The sequence below is a fragment of the Gobio gobio genome (genome assembly GCF_949357685.1).
Source record: "Gobio gobio genome assembly, chromosome: 3".
Classification (NCBI taxonomy): domain Eukaryota; kingdom Metazoa; phylum Chordata; class Actinopteri; order Cypriniformes; family Gobionidae; genus Gobio; species Gobio gobio.
This window is the reverse complement of record NC_137099.1, coordinates 66,546,320-66,562,210: the sequence shown is the minus strand read 5'-3', so window position 1 is coordinate 66,562,210 and position 15,891 is coordinate 66,546,320. Positions and strand designations below refer to the sequence as shown.

The 15,891-nt window shown below is 36.5% G+C and overlaps 1 protein-coding gene across 2 annotated transcripts in view; it reads right to left on the bottom strand.

Annotated features, from left to right (window-relative positions):
• The window catches only part of LOC307123542 (polymeric immunoglobulin receptor-like), a 29,730-nt gene that overhangs the window by 6,766 nt on the left and 7,073 nt on the right, over window positions 1–15,891 (bottom strand). Inside the window, exon 9 of one of the 2 annotated variants that reach the window (XM_079812102.1) lies at window positions 5,264–5,563. The exons of the other annotated variant lie outside the window; for it this stretch is intronic. Coding sequence (XP_079668228.1) covers window positions 5,508–5,563 — 56 coding nt within the window. The 3' untranslated portion in view covers window positions 5,264–5,507. Of the gene's footprint in view, window positions 1–5,263; window positions 5,564–15,891 lie in introns of those variants that run through there. 2 annotated transcript variants of the gene reach the window in all.

Sequence of the window (15,891 nt, the reverse complement as noted above, 5' to 3'; positions counted from 1 at the left end):
CCTTGTCCAGTGTGTATATCCTGACAGAAGGCCAGACCTAAACCGTATATGGACCCAGATCACCGCGATCAGATTCAGAAACCTGCTAAAACTCTCTGGAGAGAGTTAACAGAGCCCAGGACAGCACCGGGCACTACCATCACTTCCACAACAGTCACTACTTCACGTGTCTGTGTTGCCAGTCCCATAGTCAAGCCTGCACCCTTCTCTGGTCTGGAGGAGGACTGCAACGGATTCCTCTAACAATTTTCCCTCGCACTGGAAGCGCAGCCTCAGCTATTTACCACCAAAGGATCAAAGATATCCTTTATAATTTCTCATCTATATGGTCAAGCCCTTCAATGGTCTGAAACGATCTGGTTTCAAGCTGGTCCGGCCACCATGTCTCTTAAAAGTTTCGTTGCACACATTAAGTAGGCGTTTGGCTGAACCGCAGGAGATTCTTCAGTCAGCGAACAGCTGTATCATCTCCGACAAGGTATGAGCTCGATTACAGATTATGCGCTAAAGTTTAGAACTCTTGCTGCTGCGAGTGGATGGAATGAGAGAGCGTTAATTACCACCTATGGCCAATGTTTAAATCCAGCGCTTCATCTTCAACTGGAAATTTATGATGATGTTATTGGTTTAGAGAAATTCATCCAACAGTCTATCCATGTGGCACGAAGAGCTCAAAGCTGTTATGAAGAATATCCTATGTTGCAGTCCTCCAACCATCCCCTCCAGCCAGAGAGATTGCCGCCTCCAGAACCAGAAGCCATGCAAGTGGATAACACCCACCTGTCTCCTGCAGAAAGAACATGCCGGCTGACCCACAACCTGTTTATATTGTGGGGCAAGTGGCCATTATATTGGCGCTTGTTCCATTCGTCCTCCTTGTCTCTTGGTGAGTTCAGTAATGAATAAAGCAGTTACATCATCTCCTCTGTCCACAACTGTAACAGTGATTGCTGCTGAACTTTACGTTAAAGTCACTGCCCTCATCAACTCTGGGTCAGCCGGCAATTTCATTTCCTGCGACCTCTGCAGGCAACTCCAACTCCAGACGACCCGCTCTACGACTCCGTACAAGGTTAAATCTGGAAGGAATTTGAATCGAGGGTATGTGAAACGTCAAGTAAAGGCTGTAACCCTGCGAGTTGGCCCTCCTTAATGAGAAAATGTTTGCTCCTCTGGTTCTGGAGGGATCCTCTGCGGCAATCATCCTAGGGCTTCCATGGCTTATTCAACTTCACCATGAATTTTTGTGGCACAATGGATACGTCTTAAAAGGGGGTCCCAACAGCTTCCATTCTCGTTTTCCTCGACTTCTTCGACCTGCACGTCCACAATCTGTGACAAATCCAGTAAATACCACTTCTATTGAAAGCCCTCTAGAAAAGCAGTCTATCAAGATTTCCGCCTGTTATGAGTCCTACTTCGACATCTTCTGCCCAAAACAAGCCTGACAGAAGGACATGGAAGAGTACATAGAGGAGGCTGACCTCGAAAAACAAACTGTTCTCAAAACTTTTTTCATCTTTCAGGATAAGTGATTATTTTATTGCTATTAGTCCCGATACAGTGGATTCACAAGTTTATAATATATAAACAAATGATTATTTGCCAAACAAGAACATAAAACTCAAACGCACAACATCAGATTCTAGACTTCGGATGATTTAGTCATCAACAAGGAGCTGACAACACCTGAAGTCACTTTATCTTTGCTTTCTCAACCATAACTATTGTGTTTCTCACATACAGTTACAGCAGTCAAAGAAAAACTAAAACAAATATGGGGACCAAGAGCCCAACTAAAGCAAACGCTTCCCACCACAATGGTGACTTCAAATGAAACAATGTGTCTTATTTCTGTGATTAAGGGCAGCACCAGTGTCTCAGTGGGAAACACTGTCTCCTCACAGCAAGAAGATCCTGGATTGAATCCCACGATTCTCTCACGATCCAAAGATGTGTGAATTACAGATGCTAAGTTGTCTAAAGTATCTAAAGGTGTGAGCTAAGTTTCTTTTATTTTCATGATTTCTGGACAAACACACACTGTCTGTGAGTTGCTTTGCAATTACAAATGGGAAATATGTCCACAATGACCACATTTGAACTAGTTTTTAACCTTGAGGTTCCATGAACGTCTATATCGGACGTGCAGAACACGTCAAAAACAGACGTCATAAAAACGTTCATTATGGCTCCTTAGTGGACGTCTTTTCAACGTACGCCTTTGCTCAGTGGGGAAGGACATGGAAGAGTACATAGAGGAGGCTGACCTCGAGACCGACAAAGCAATGCAAGCCCTGAAAGATGCCATCACTACTGCTCCACTCCTGTGCCACCCTGATCCTGACAAGGCCTTCCTGGTGGAAGTTGATGTGTCCATGACAGGAGTAGTGACAGTATTATCTCAGCAGCAGGAAAAGTCAAACCTCTTCCATGTGCCTTCTTTTCCAAGAAATTGTCCCCGGCGGAGCAAAACTACAACATCGGGAATAGAGTTACTCGCCATCAAACTTGCTCTCGAGGAATGGAGGCACTGGCTAAAGGGAGCTCGTCAACCTTTTGTGGTCCTTACCGATGATAAGAACTTGCAATATCTCAAAGAAGCAAATAGATTGAATCCTCGACAAGCCAGGCGGGCATTATTCTTCACTCGTTTCCATTTCAGTATCTCCTATCGTCCTGGTTCCAAGAATGTGTGTGCTGATGCCCTATCAAGACTTCCTGCTCCCTCAGACTCCAATGAAGCTCCTGAGCCAGTGCTGCCCTCCATTCTCTTTGTCAGTCCCATTCATTGGGATTTGGACAGCCAGCTACTCAAAGAATCTCGTTAAGAACCTGCTCCGGCGCGGTGTCCCACTGACCATCTTTTTGTCCCATGGAATCATTGCATCCCTCTCATTGAGTCAGCTCATTCATCTGTGGGTACTGGCCACCTGGAGACCACTCAAACCCTCTCGCTCCTACAACAGTGGTACTGGTGGCCTGGCATGGCAAAAGACATCAAGCGATTCGTCCGGGCATGTCAACTTTGCGACCCCAAATTATCTCATGTGTTCAGAAGGCTTTCTTTTCACTCCTAGGTGTGACCGTCAGTTTGACATCTGGCTACCATTCCCAAGCAAATGGGCAAACAAAGATTCTAGAAGAAATCCAGCACAGCTTTAATCAAAAAAGCTGAATAAGTTTGAAAAAGGATTGTTTACTAAGCACTTTGACCTCCTGCAAGCTTTACTCACACACAGACATAAAGAATCAGATTATGAATCTCAACAGTGGTGACATAGTTCATGCCGCAAGGCATTCTGGGAGCCATGGATGAGTTTTGCATAATGCACCCAGAATTCATTGCGGCATGAAGCTTGTCACCATTGTTGAGATTCATAGACTTATTCTTGATGTCTGTGTGTGAGTAAAGCTCGAAGGTGTCAGAAGTGCTTATTGTGTGTTGTGTTATTAAACCGGAGGACAAAACTTAAGTACATGTTTTAAAAACCATTCAGTTTATCTGATGAAAACACTGTTGGATCTCCTCTGGTTAAGAATCAACGAGTCTCTGGAGATCAGCAAATAAGGCCACTATATGATACTATATAACAACTGTATCATCAATTCAACATCATCAACTTTCTCTTCCTGTTCTCAACATAACAAATAATTACAGCAGCCAGAGAAAGTCTAACTTTGAAAAGTCAAGAGCCCAACTAAATCAAACACTAATCACCATAATGGTGACTTCAAACAAATAAATTATTTTCAATAAAACATCAACATCTAAACCTCTGTTGATTCTCAATAAGAGCTTCTGTAGACATCTTACAGAAATAAAGTCAATCTGGTTAGTAATGTGTGAAGCTGGTAATGCTGTTTGTGGAGTTGTTTCTATTATCATCAGGTGTTCATCACGAATGCTCAATCATCACTTAATTATCTCATTAACTTCAACACTGATTCAGTGTTACCTTTTTGTCCAGTTCTCTACTAATTTACCTGCTATAGCTCAATAAACTCCCCACTGGAAGGGTTTCAGGACAAGCACGGCGGCTACAACTCGAGTCACTTTATGAGCTTTTATTGCGCATGTATACACAATAATCATCCACAAAATAGGTAACGTTAGCCTGAATTTTCCCACTACATTAGCCTATCAGCTGGATATTAGTGACATTAGCTCGTTTTAGCTAGTTAGGTTGTAAACCTGCAATGAAAACACAACCACAAAACACCAGAATTAACTAATGAACTTACACATTCATGTGATATTAAATTTTGATCTGAATTTACTAGCAATGCCAGTTTACAGTCACTCACCGGCAAGGCGTACCAGTCCCGACCATCAATAGAATGAAAAATGAAACTTAAAGGCGACGTTAGTGTACTATGACTAATTAGGCATATACAGACACAAAATGATTTCGGAACGATAATAAAACAAACCTGTAACCTAGTAAGATTGTAACATATGTGAAATATAACATAAATGTGCCTGCATTTGGAATAAGGTGGTAATTGTACACACTTATTTTCCCAAATAACCCAGAACATAATAAACACCCATCGTTTCAAATATATACACATACACTACATATACATATATATACACACATATATATATATATATATATATATATATATATATATATATATATATATATATATATATATATATATATATATATATATATATATATATATATATATATATATATATATATATATATATATATATATATATATATATATATATACATACATACACATACATATACATAAACAATAGTTACACCTGCTGGAAAGTTCTACACTTTTAACACTCTGAGTGTGGCCTCATAGTGGACTCATATAAACACCAGCCGTGTTAATTTAACACTGAGGATTTTGCTGTGTAGGTTTCCAACCCCCTCTGTTTCCCTGGTCAGGCGAACCATCTGAGATGCCTACCATCAACCACTGGTCCCAGGAGAGCGAGAGGGTATGGGATAAGGCACTTTGCAGATGTATGACGAGGAGAGACGCCTACTTACCATCCAGGACGAGGCAGTTCGCAGATGTACGATGTGGAGAGATGCCTACTTACCATCCACGACCACTCGTCTGGCTCCAGACATCTGTCTGTGCCTGACCTATCGGAAGTTGAGGCCACGATACATCAGTCCGTTCCAGGTCAAAAGACAAATCATTCCAGTCACCTATAAACTCCTGCTACCTTCTCACTACAGAATTCACCACGTGTCCCATGTGTCCTTGTTGAAACCTCACTACCCACCTCTTTGTGCTCCCTCCACAGAGTCTGGCCCTGATGACATGCTCCCCACACCTCAAATAGAAGCTGATCCCATCTACACCATCCGAGAAATCCTGGACTCCCGACGTCAAGGTGGCCGCTTGAAATATCTGGTGGACTGGGAAGGGTATGGTCCCGAAGAGAGGTTGTGGGTACCTAAAGATGACATCCTCGATCCTACTCTCCTTACGGAATTCCATCAGCGTCATCCTCATCTGCCTGCTCCTCAACCTCGTGGCCGGCCACCGTAATATCGGGGTCCATGGTCTGCTAGAGCGGACACTGGAGAGGCGGGGTTATATCACAGATCAGCCAGGCCCTCTCTCTTCCACCACACAGTGATCACAATCACCAGAGTTCTGATCACCCGCACCTGTCATCAATCAGGACCGTGGTACGGGGGAGGTTTCACACCTGTAATTTTGACTCGGACCAAACTGAAAAGTCCAAAAATCCGGACCAAACAAGGTGTGAAAGCAGCCCTAAGACATCATGTACAAGAGCTCATACCCACTAAGCAAAGTTATGTCCAAAAGACGTCTTTTCAACGTCTTTGCCACTAGAGGCGTACGTTGAAAAGACGTCCACTGAGGAGCCAGAATGAAAGTTTTTATGACGTCTGTTTTTGACGTGTTCAGCACGTCTGATATAGACGTTCATGGAACCTCAAGGTTAAAAACTAGTAATGTGCTCATTGTGGACATATTTTCCATTTGTAATTGCAAAGCAACTCACAGACAGTGTGTGTTTGTCCAGAAATCATGAAAATAAAAGAGACTTCGCTCACACCTTTAGACACTTTAGACAACTTAGCATCTGTAATTCACACATCTTTGGATCGTGAGAGAATCGTGGGATTCAATCCAGGATCTTCTTGCTGTGAGGAGACGGTGTTTCCCACTGAGACACTGGTGCTGCCCTTAATCACAGACATAAGACACACTTTGACTATTTCTGTCAGACGTCTACAGAAGCTCTTACTGAGAATTAACAGAGCTTTAGATGTTGATATTTGTTTCATTTGAAGTCACCATTGTGGTGGGAAGCGTTTGCTTTAGTTGGTCTCTGTACTTGAATTAGCTTTTCTTTGTCTGCTGTAACTGTGTGTGAAACACAATAGTTGTGGCTGAGAAAGCAAAGACAAAGTGACATCAGGTGTTGTCAGCTCCTTGTTGATGACCAAACTTTTGGAAAGTGATCATTTGATGTTTTTTACAAGTTTTGTGTTCTTGTTTGGCAAACAGTAACTATACCCTTGTGAATCTACTGTATTGGCACCAATAGCATCAAAATGATCTCTTGTCCTGAAGGATGATAAAACAGTATGTGCACACAAAGTTTTGAGCAAATATTTCATATGGTCACACACAGACATCAATATTTTGCATATGATTCACAACAACGGTGACAATCACCCTTGTGAAAAAGTAGTGTGCTTAATTGTATTGAAAGTGTACTTTTTGTGTACTTAAAATCTTAAAAGTATACTTTTTAAAAAGTGCACTTGCAGATCATATGATATAATTAAAATTAAAGGCCACTTAAGTATACTTAAAGAGAATACACTTTAATGACAATATTTATAAGCACACTTAAGTGCACTTTTTTAAAATGCACTTTGTAATAATATCTAATTAATTTTTACTTAAATAAAGTACACTTTCATGGCAATATTTATAAACACACTTAAGTGCACTTTTTATAAGTGCATTTTGTAATAATATCTAATTAATTTTTACTTAAGGAAAGTATACTTTCATGGCAATATTTATAAACACACTTAAGTGCACTTTTTATAAGTGCACTTTGTAATAATATCTAATTAATTTTTACTTAAGGAAAGTATACTTTCATGACAATATTTATAAACACACTTAAGTGCACTTTTAATAAGTGCACTTTGTAATAATATCTAATTAATTTTTACTTAAGGAAAGTATACTTTCATGACAATATTTATAAACACATTTAAGTGCACTTTTTATAAGTGCACTTTGTAATAATATCTAATAAATTTTTACTTAAAGAAAGTATACTTTCATGGCAATATTTATAAACACACTTAAGTGCACTTTTAATAAGTGCACTTTGTAATAATATCGAATTCATTTTTACTTAAGGAAAGTATACTTTCATGACAATATTTATAAACACACTTAAGTGCACTTTTAATAAGTGCACTTTGTAATAATATCTAATTAATTTTTACTTAAGGAAAGTATACTTTCATGGCAATATTTATAAACACACTTAAGTGCACTTTTTATAAGTGCACTTTGTAATAATATCTAATTAATTTTTACTTAAGGAAAGTACACTTTCATGGCAATATTTATAAACACACTTAAGTGCACTTTTAATAAGTGCACTTTGTAATAATATGTCATTAATTTTTACTTTAAAAAGTACACTTTCATGACAATATTTATAAGCACACTTAAGTGCACTTTTTTTTAAATGCACCTTGTAATAATGTCTACCTATATTTTACTTAAACATATTTAAAATAATTATTGTTATTTATTTTTTATAAAGTACACTTATTTTTATATTGATATACTAAAGCACATGGAAAAAAATGTCCAAAATTACATTTGTTAATGTATTCTAAATGTGTTTAGTCTATAATGTATACTGCGTGTATTAATGTATTTCTTCTAGCTTCAATACACTTTTTAAAATTTGTATCACTAGCTCCTGCTCTATGAACTCAACTACAAGTGTCAGTTTTTTACATAATATTTGACATAAAGTGTAATTTATGAGAGGAGTAGCTTAGCTATTTGTGCTTAATGTAATAGCAATGTAGTACTGTGTGTACAGATTAATTTCAATATCATTATGTTGTTCTACGCCGATTAAACACACATTTAATTGCAAGCAAAAGTTGAACAAATCTAAACAAAATTAATCTGCATTCAAATTCAGTTAAAAAAAACATTTAATTTTAATCAGACTACACTACACTGTAAACATAATTGCCTTTTAGTTAGGTCATTGAGTCAAGTTATTTTAACTTACAGTCCAACTACACAGTGAGTTAGAACATCTTCAACTTGAACAGAAATGGAAAACATTTATAATCAACATTTAACCATGCACAAAATATTTCTATTTAATATTTTAATGCGCATGCGCCAAAAATACTACGTCATTATTTTGAAAAATGCGCTGTCCGCCATGTTTCTATGATCGCGATGCGTGAGGAAACTGAAGCTGATCAAACAACGAGAACAACGGAGTGAACCTTTTGGATCATTGGATGATTACAGATGAGACGTTATGTGCTGCAAACGTGTCAAGTAAGTATAATCTTGATTTAAGCTTTCTTGATTTTTAATTTTCACCATAACATGGCAGTTCTTATTGCGGTCAAGAGTGTATTTAGTTTAATCGCAGATAGACGCAATATGGACTCGGGAGGTGAATGAATCATGTTTCCTATCATCATGTATCTATGATTGCATTATCATAATTTATTATTTCGGAATGTGATCGTGTGTGTGGGCGTGTTCGAGGAATTTGGCTGCTGAAAATACAATATTTTAATCGAACTCAGAATTTTTAAATGAACTAAATGACTTAAAGTTATAGTAACATTAGACATTTATATACAATTAATCCATATTATAACGACCAGTAATATTCAATATATCACCCACCTCTAGAAATAATGCTTGTAATGTATTTATTTATTTATTTATTTATTATTATTTTTTTGCATTTGGAGAGTACGATGTTAAGTTACTATTTGTGTTTTTGTAATATTTTGTGCTTATCTGGAGTTATTTTTTTATTTTGTAGGATCAGTATACACAGCAAAATCCCCAGTGTTAAATTAACACTCCTCAGTGTACATATGTGTCCACACTACAGGGTGTTAAAAGTAACACTTAAGAAGTGTTAAAGTTAATGAGATAATTAAGTGATTAATTAAGTTATGATTGACCATTAGTGATGAGAAACACAAGAACTACAACTGACTTCAGCCACAACTTTAGATGCAATCCACTGAAGATAAAAGAAGACATTAAATCTCTGAAGATCTCAGCAGAGGAGGATTAAACAACTCCACAAACAGCATTACCAGCTTCACACATTACTAACCAGACTGACTTTATTTCTGTCAGACGTCTACAGAAGCTCTTACTGAGGTTTAGATGTTGATGATTTATTGAAAATAAGAGTTTTGTTTGACGCCACCATTATGGTGAATAGTGTTGCTTTAGTTGGGCTCTTGACCCTTGACTTATCAGCATTTTTTCTTTCTGTCTGCTGTAACTGTTTGTTACAGTGAAAACAGCAAGAGAAAATTGATGATGACAAGTTGGTGACAGATGATGTTGTCTTGTTGTTGGTGATACAGTTGTTATCATCATATAGTGCCTTATTTGCTGATCTCCTGAGAGTCATTGATTATAGTAGCCTAGTGACTCTACAGCAGGAGATCCAGCAGCGTTTTCATCAGATAAACTGATTAATGTTTAAAATATGTACATAAGTCTTGTTTTCCGGTTTAATAACACATCACACAATAAGCACTTCTGACTCCTGCGAGTTTATCTCACACACAGACATCAAGAATCAGCCTATGAATCTCAACAATGGTGACATGCTTCATGCCGCAATGCATTCTGGGTGCATCATGCAAAACTCATCCATGGCTCCCAGAATGCATTGCGGCATAAAGCATGTCACCATTGTTGAGATTCATAGGCTGATTCTTTATGTCTGTGTGTGAGTTATTCTCGCAGGAGTTAGAAGTGATTAGTGTACAATTTGCTTTTAAACCTATTCAGGTTTATTGATTAAAGCCGATCTGGATCTTTCCTGGAATCACAGTAAAAACAAATTTAATCATTGATTTAAATCACTATATAATGATCATATTCTTATCACTGAGCAGTCAATAGCATCTGATTGTGTTTACTCCAGCTTTTCTTTCCATTGCAAACTCAGTTACAGCAGCCAGAGAAACACTAACATTAAAATGTCATCAAACTGCCCAACTAAAGAAAACACTGATCACCATGATGGTGACATTAAACAAGTTTCAACACAAAATAAACAAAAAAGTAATTCTCAATAAGAGCTTCTGTAGACGTCTGACAGAAATAAAGTCAGTCTGGTTAGTAATGTGTGAAGCTGGTAATGCTGTTTGTGGAGTTGTTTAATCCTCTGCTGAGATCTTCAGAGATTTAATGTCTTCTTTTATCTTCAGTGGATTTCATCTAAAACTGTGGCTGCTCAATTGTAGTTCTTGTGTTTCTCATCACTAATGGTCAATCATGACTTAATTAATCACTTAATTATCTCATTAACTTTAACACTTCTTAAGTGTTACTTTTAACACCCTGTAGTGTGGACACATATGTACACTAAGTAGTGTTAATTTAACACTGGGGATTTTGCTGTGTAGATGTGTTATTGGAGATCCAGTGCAAGCTGTGTGGAATCACAGAGCCGTATTGATGAGGTGAAGTTATTGTTAATTATGAATTTATTCCCAGCCATGACACTGATCACACACTACAAGCTAAAACACTGCTATCAAGTCTTTTAAGCTTTAGCTTTTAAATGCTTTGCATCTTGTCCATTTGTAAGTAATAAATTCCCACCTGTGCATTTACACCCCGAATCATTATATATTTTACAGGTAACAACCCAAAGGAATGGGGCCTCAGCATTGCTGTGCCAGCCGTGGCAAATACAGGAGCATCCTTCATGGAGATGAAACTTGCAAGGCAAGATGAGGACAAATGGAAGAATACACAGCAAAATCCCCAGTGTTAAATTAACACTACTCAGTGTACATATGTGTCCACACTACAGGGTGTTAAAAGTAACACTTAAGAAGTGTTAAAGTTAATGAGATAATTAAGTGATTAATTAAGTCATGATTGACCATTAGTGATGAGAAACACAAGAACTACAATTGACTACAGCCACAGTTTTAGATGAAATCAACTGAAGATAAAAGAAGACATTAAATCTCTGAAGATCTCAGCAGAGGATTAAACAACTCCACAAACAGCATTACCAGCTTCACACATTACTAACCAGTCTGACTTTATTTCTGTCAGACGACTACAGAAGCCCTTATTGAGAATTACTTTTTTGTTTATTTTGTGTTGAAACTTGTTTAATGTCACCATCATGGTGATCAGTGTTTTCTTTAGTTGGGCAGTTTGATGACATTTTAATGTTAGTGTTTCTCTGACTGCTGTAACTGAGTTTGCAATGGCAAGAAAAGCAAGAGTAAACACAATCAGATGCTGTTGACTGCTCAGTGATAAGAATATGATCATTATATAGTGATTTAAATCACTGATTAACTTTGTTTTTACTGTGATTCCAGGAAAGATCCAGATCGGTTTTAATCAATAAACCTGAATAGGTTTAAAAGCAAATTGTACGCTATTCACTTCTAACTCCTGCGAGAGTAACTCACACACAGACATAAAGAATCAGCCTATGAATCTCAACAATGGTGACATGCTTTATGCCGCAATGCATTCTGGGAGCCATGGATGAGTTTTGCATGATGCACCCAGAATGCATTGCGGCATGAAGCATGTCACCATTGTTGCGATTCATTGGCTGATTCTTGATGTCTGTGTGTGAGATAATCTCGCAGGAGTTAGAAGTGCTTATTGTGTGATGTGTTATTAAACCGGAAAACAAGACTTATGTACATGTTTTAAACATTGATCAGTTTATCTGATGAAAACTCTGCTGGATCTCCTGCTGTAGAATCACAATGCTACTATAATCAATGACTCTCAGGAGATCAGCAAATAAGGCACTATATGATGATAACAACTGTATCACCAACAACAAGACAACATCATCTGTCACCAACTTGTCATCATCAATTTTCTCTTGCTGTTTTCACTGTAACAAACAGTTACAGCAACCAAAGAGAAAAAATGCTGACAAGTCAAGGGTGAAGACCCCAACTAAAGCAACACTGATCACCATAATGGTGGCGTCAAACAAAACTCTTATTTTCAATAAATCATCAACATCTAAACCTCAATGAGAGCTTCTGTAGACGCCTGACAGAAATAAAGTCAGTCTGGTTAGTAATGTGTGAAGCTGGTAATGCTGTTTGTGGAGTTGTTTAATCCTCCTCTGCTGAGATCTTCAGAGATTTAATGTCTTCTTTTATCTTCAGTTGATTTCATCTAAAGCTGTGGCTGAAGTCAGTTGTAGTTCTTGTGTTTCTCATCACTAATGGTCAATCATAACTTAATTAATCACATAATTATCTCATTAACTTTAACACTTCTTAAGTGTTACTTTTAACACCCTGTAGTGTGGACACATATGTACACTGAGTACTGTTAATTTAACACTGGGGATTTTGCAGTGTAGCTTTCTCAATTTGCATGGTTCTTGGGTTATTTATATATATTTAAGTTATGTTTAATTCCCTGTAAAGTGGGAATAAAAACAATTATTAAAATGTCCTCTATTTTTAAGGCCCAGTGTCCGTGAAGATGATGTGGTCCGTGGGATCTGGTGTTTGTGGGAAACATGAAGGAACCTCTCCCAGCTTCTACTGGGATGTTGCCCTGATGACTGAGGTAATTCATCACATAGGTGATGCAGTTGCGGTCAAAAGTTTACACACACCTTGCAGAATAAACTGCTTCATCAGGGCAGTCCTAAATAAAAAGACAACATGCTAATTTTTATGATCCCTCTTATTGCTAAAATATTTTTTTTTTAACAGATACAGCAGTGTGAATATAAACTTTGGAGCGGAACTGTACATCTATCGCTTTCATTTAATTGAGCCAATTATAATAATCGATAGATCTGTTTTTATAAACAATTGTTTTCTTTCTGTTTTCTTTTTCTTTTCTCAAGGTATATATTTTTTGCTTTCCTGCTTTGGAACATGTCCATTCTCATCTACTGTGGAGAGATGGTGCGCAAGTTTTCTGCCGATGGAGAGCTTCTGGAACATTGACATAAACAGCACTTTACAACAACTTCAAAATAGTTGGTGATGAACAATTAAAAAAAAAAATAATTGTGCCTTTGGAGTTCTTCAGGTTATTTATTTATTTTTATTTTTTACTTTCATTCACCGTAATACTGGAATAAGATTTTAGAATAAACCTTTTGGTCCTAACTTTGGTGCTAGTCAAGGTTTAAGAGCTTAAAAGTTTGGTAACACTTTAGAATAAGATCTCATTTGTTAACATTATTTAATGTATTAGCCAACATGATCTAACAGTGATGAGCAATATTTTTTTACAGTGTTTATTAATATTTGTTGACCTTAGTTAATCAAATATAGTTCAAAGCTAGTTAATTACATTTATAGCCATTGTTCATGTACGTTAACAGTGCATTAACTAATTAACTTATACAGCTTTTGATTTTAAGATTGCATTAGTAATAGGGGTGTAACGGTACACAAAACTGACGGTTCGGTACAGCAGGGAGAGAAAACTAAATATAAAATTGCTTTTTTTTTTCAATTAAAAAGTGGTTTACTGAACAAATTGTCATTGTCCTTAAATTAATTCAATTATATCTAAAAGTTTCTTAAAGACATACAAATTATCTCTGCAAGACTATATAGGAAGCCCTTACTTGCACTTGCACAGTACGCAAACATAATCATTTATACACCGTGGCTGTCATTTTCGTGACAGATTTATTTAAACATTACGTACATTACTCCAATACATTAAATAATCAAGACATCACTAACAGGTTCAGTAGACTATAATGAATATAAAGGCTAATATAGGTCATATATTTAGTGAAAAAGTAGATTTTTCTAGTGAACTAACAGCTGTGGACACTGAATGACTTCTAGTAAATACGATGCTGCGTGACATTGTTTACAAGCTGTTTTACTGACGTCTTTCCGCCGTTGAAACACTGATTGAGCGATTACACAACATGTGATATCTTTCAGTAAGTTGTAATGTATCCTCAACACACCTTCTGATGTTAATTCATGTTTATTCTTTGACTATAATGAGATGATTGCATTCACTCGCTCTGCGCTGCCGCTTGAACTGACGTGCCTTTACAGTGATCTGTCACGTCACATTAAAGAGCATCAAAATGGCATTTATCACTCGAATTTCATGATAAAATGGACTGAATACTTAATATGTTTGTGTAGGAATTTGGATTGAAGTGTGTTCTGTGCGTAAAACAAGCCGACTGTTAAAGATTGCCATCATACTGTTCGGTACACACGTGCACCACACCAGAAGTCCTGTACCGAAACGGTTCGGTACGAAATTACGAATACGTTTGCCGTTACACCCCTATTTAGTAAATGTTGAAATAAACATTAACTAAGATTAATAATTGTTTAAAGTATTAGTCATTCTAAGTTTATGTTAAATGAAGTAGTTAACTAATTAAACGTTATTGTAAAGCGTTACCCAAAGTTTTGAATCTTAGTGTTGTACATGGAATGATACTTTTCTTTACATTTTGTTTGTATTAATTCATGTGTTGTGTGTGTGTGAGGTACTGTGTGTTTGCTTCTGTGTGTGTACTGGTAATCCCTATGTTATTGGGACCAATTGACCCCAAAAGTATAGTAAAACCAGTAAATTTTGACCTTGTGGGGACATTTTTTTAGGTCCCCATGAGGAAACAATCTTATAAATCATACAGAATAATGTTTTCTGAAAATGTAAAAAGGCAGAATGTTTTCTGTGATGGGCAGATTTAAGTACCATTGTATGAGGAAGATTGTGCATATAATCCTCATTGTCCTCCAGACGCTTTCTAAATGAATTTGTGTTTTTGTGAATTGTTTCTTGGGATTTTCTTGTGCATCAACAAAAAGGTTTGTGTATTTGTTTTACAGATTGTTTTGTCAATAAATGTAGAGGGTTTCAATTTGGATTTGTTTATTATAATAAATTGCAGCTGTATTATTAGAAAAATGTAATTACAAATTTATTTAATTATATAATAGTGTATATGTAAATTACGTTAAAGTTTACTTTAGTTCACATTAATTGCTTTCAATAGATTGAGCAGTGCACTTTAACTATAGTTTGAAGATATTAGAAGCAATTATGAAAGTACATATAAAGTTGTATTAAAGTCCCACTTAAGTTGTTCCAAAAAATCACTCTTAATGGCAACTTATTACATTTTATTTCACCTTAATATGTGATACATTTGAAATCAATTACACTTAATGTGCATTCAGTGCGCCAAAAACAATGCATTTAATTCACACTTAAGTGTATTTTTTAGCTGACATTAAAATATATTTTAGTTCACATTAATTGCTTGTCAGTACATTCAGAAGTACACTTTTACCATATTTTAAAGTACATATAAAAATATACTAAAGTCTCAACTAATTGCATTTTAACATGAACTTAAGCTGTGATACATTTGAAATTAATTACAAATCAAATGCACTTAAGCGGCGAAAATATTACATTTAATTCACACTTAAGTGTATATTTAGCTGACATTAAAGTATATTTTAGTTCACATTAATTGCTTTCAATATATTGAGCAGTGCACTTTAACTATATTTTGAAGACATTAGAAGCAATTATGAAAGTACATATAAAGTTGTATTAAAGTCCCACTTAAGTTGT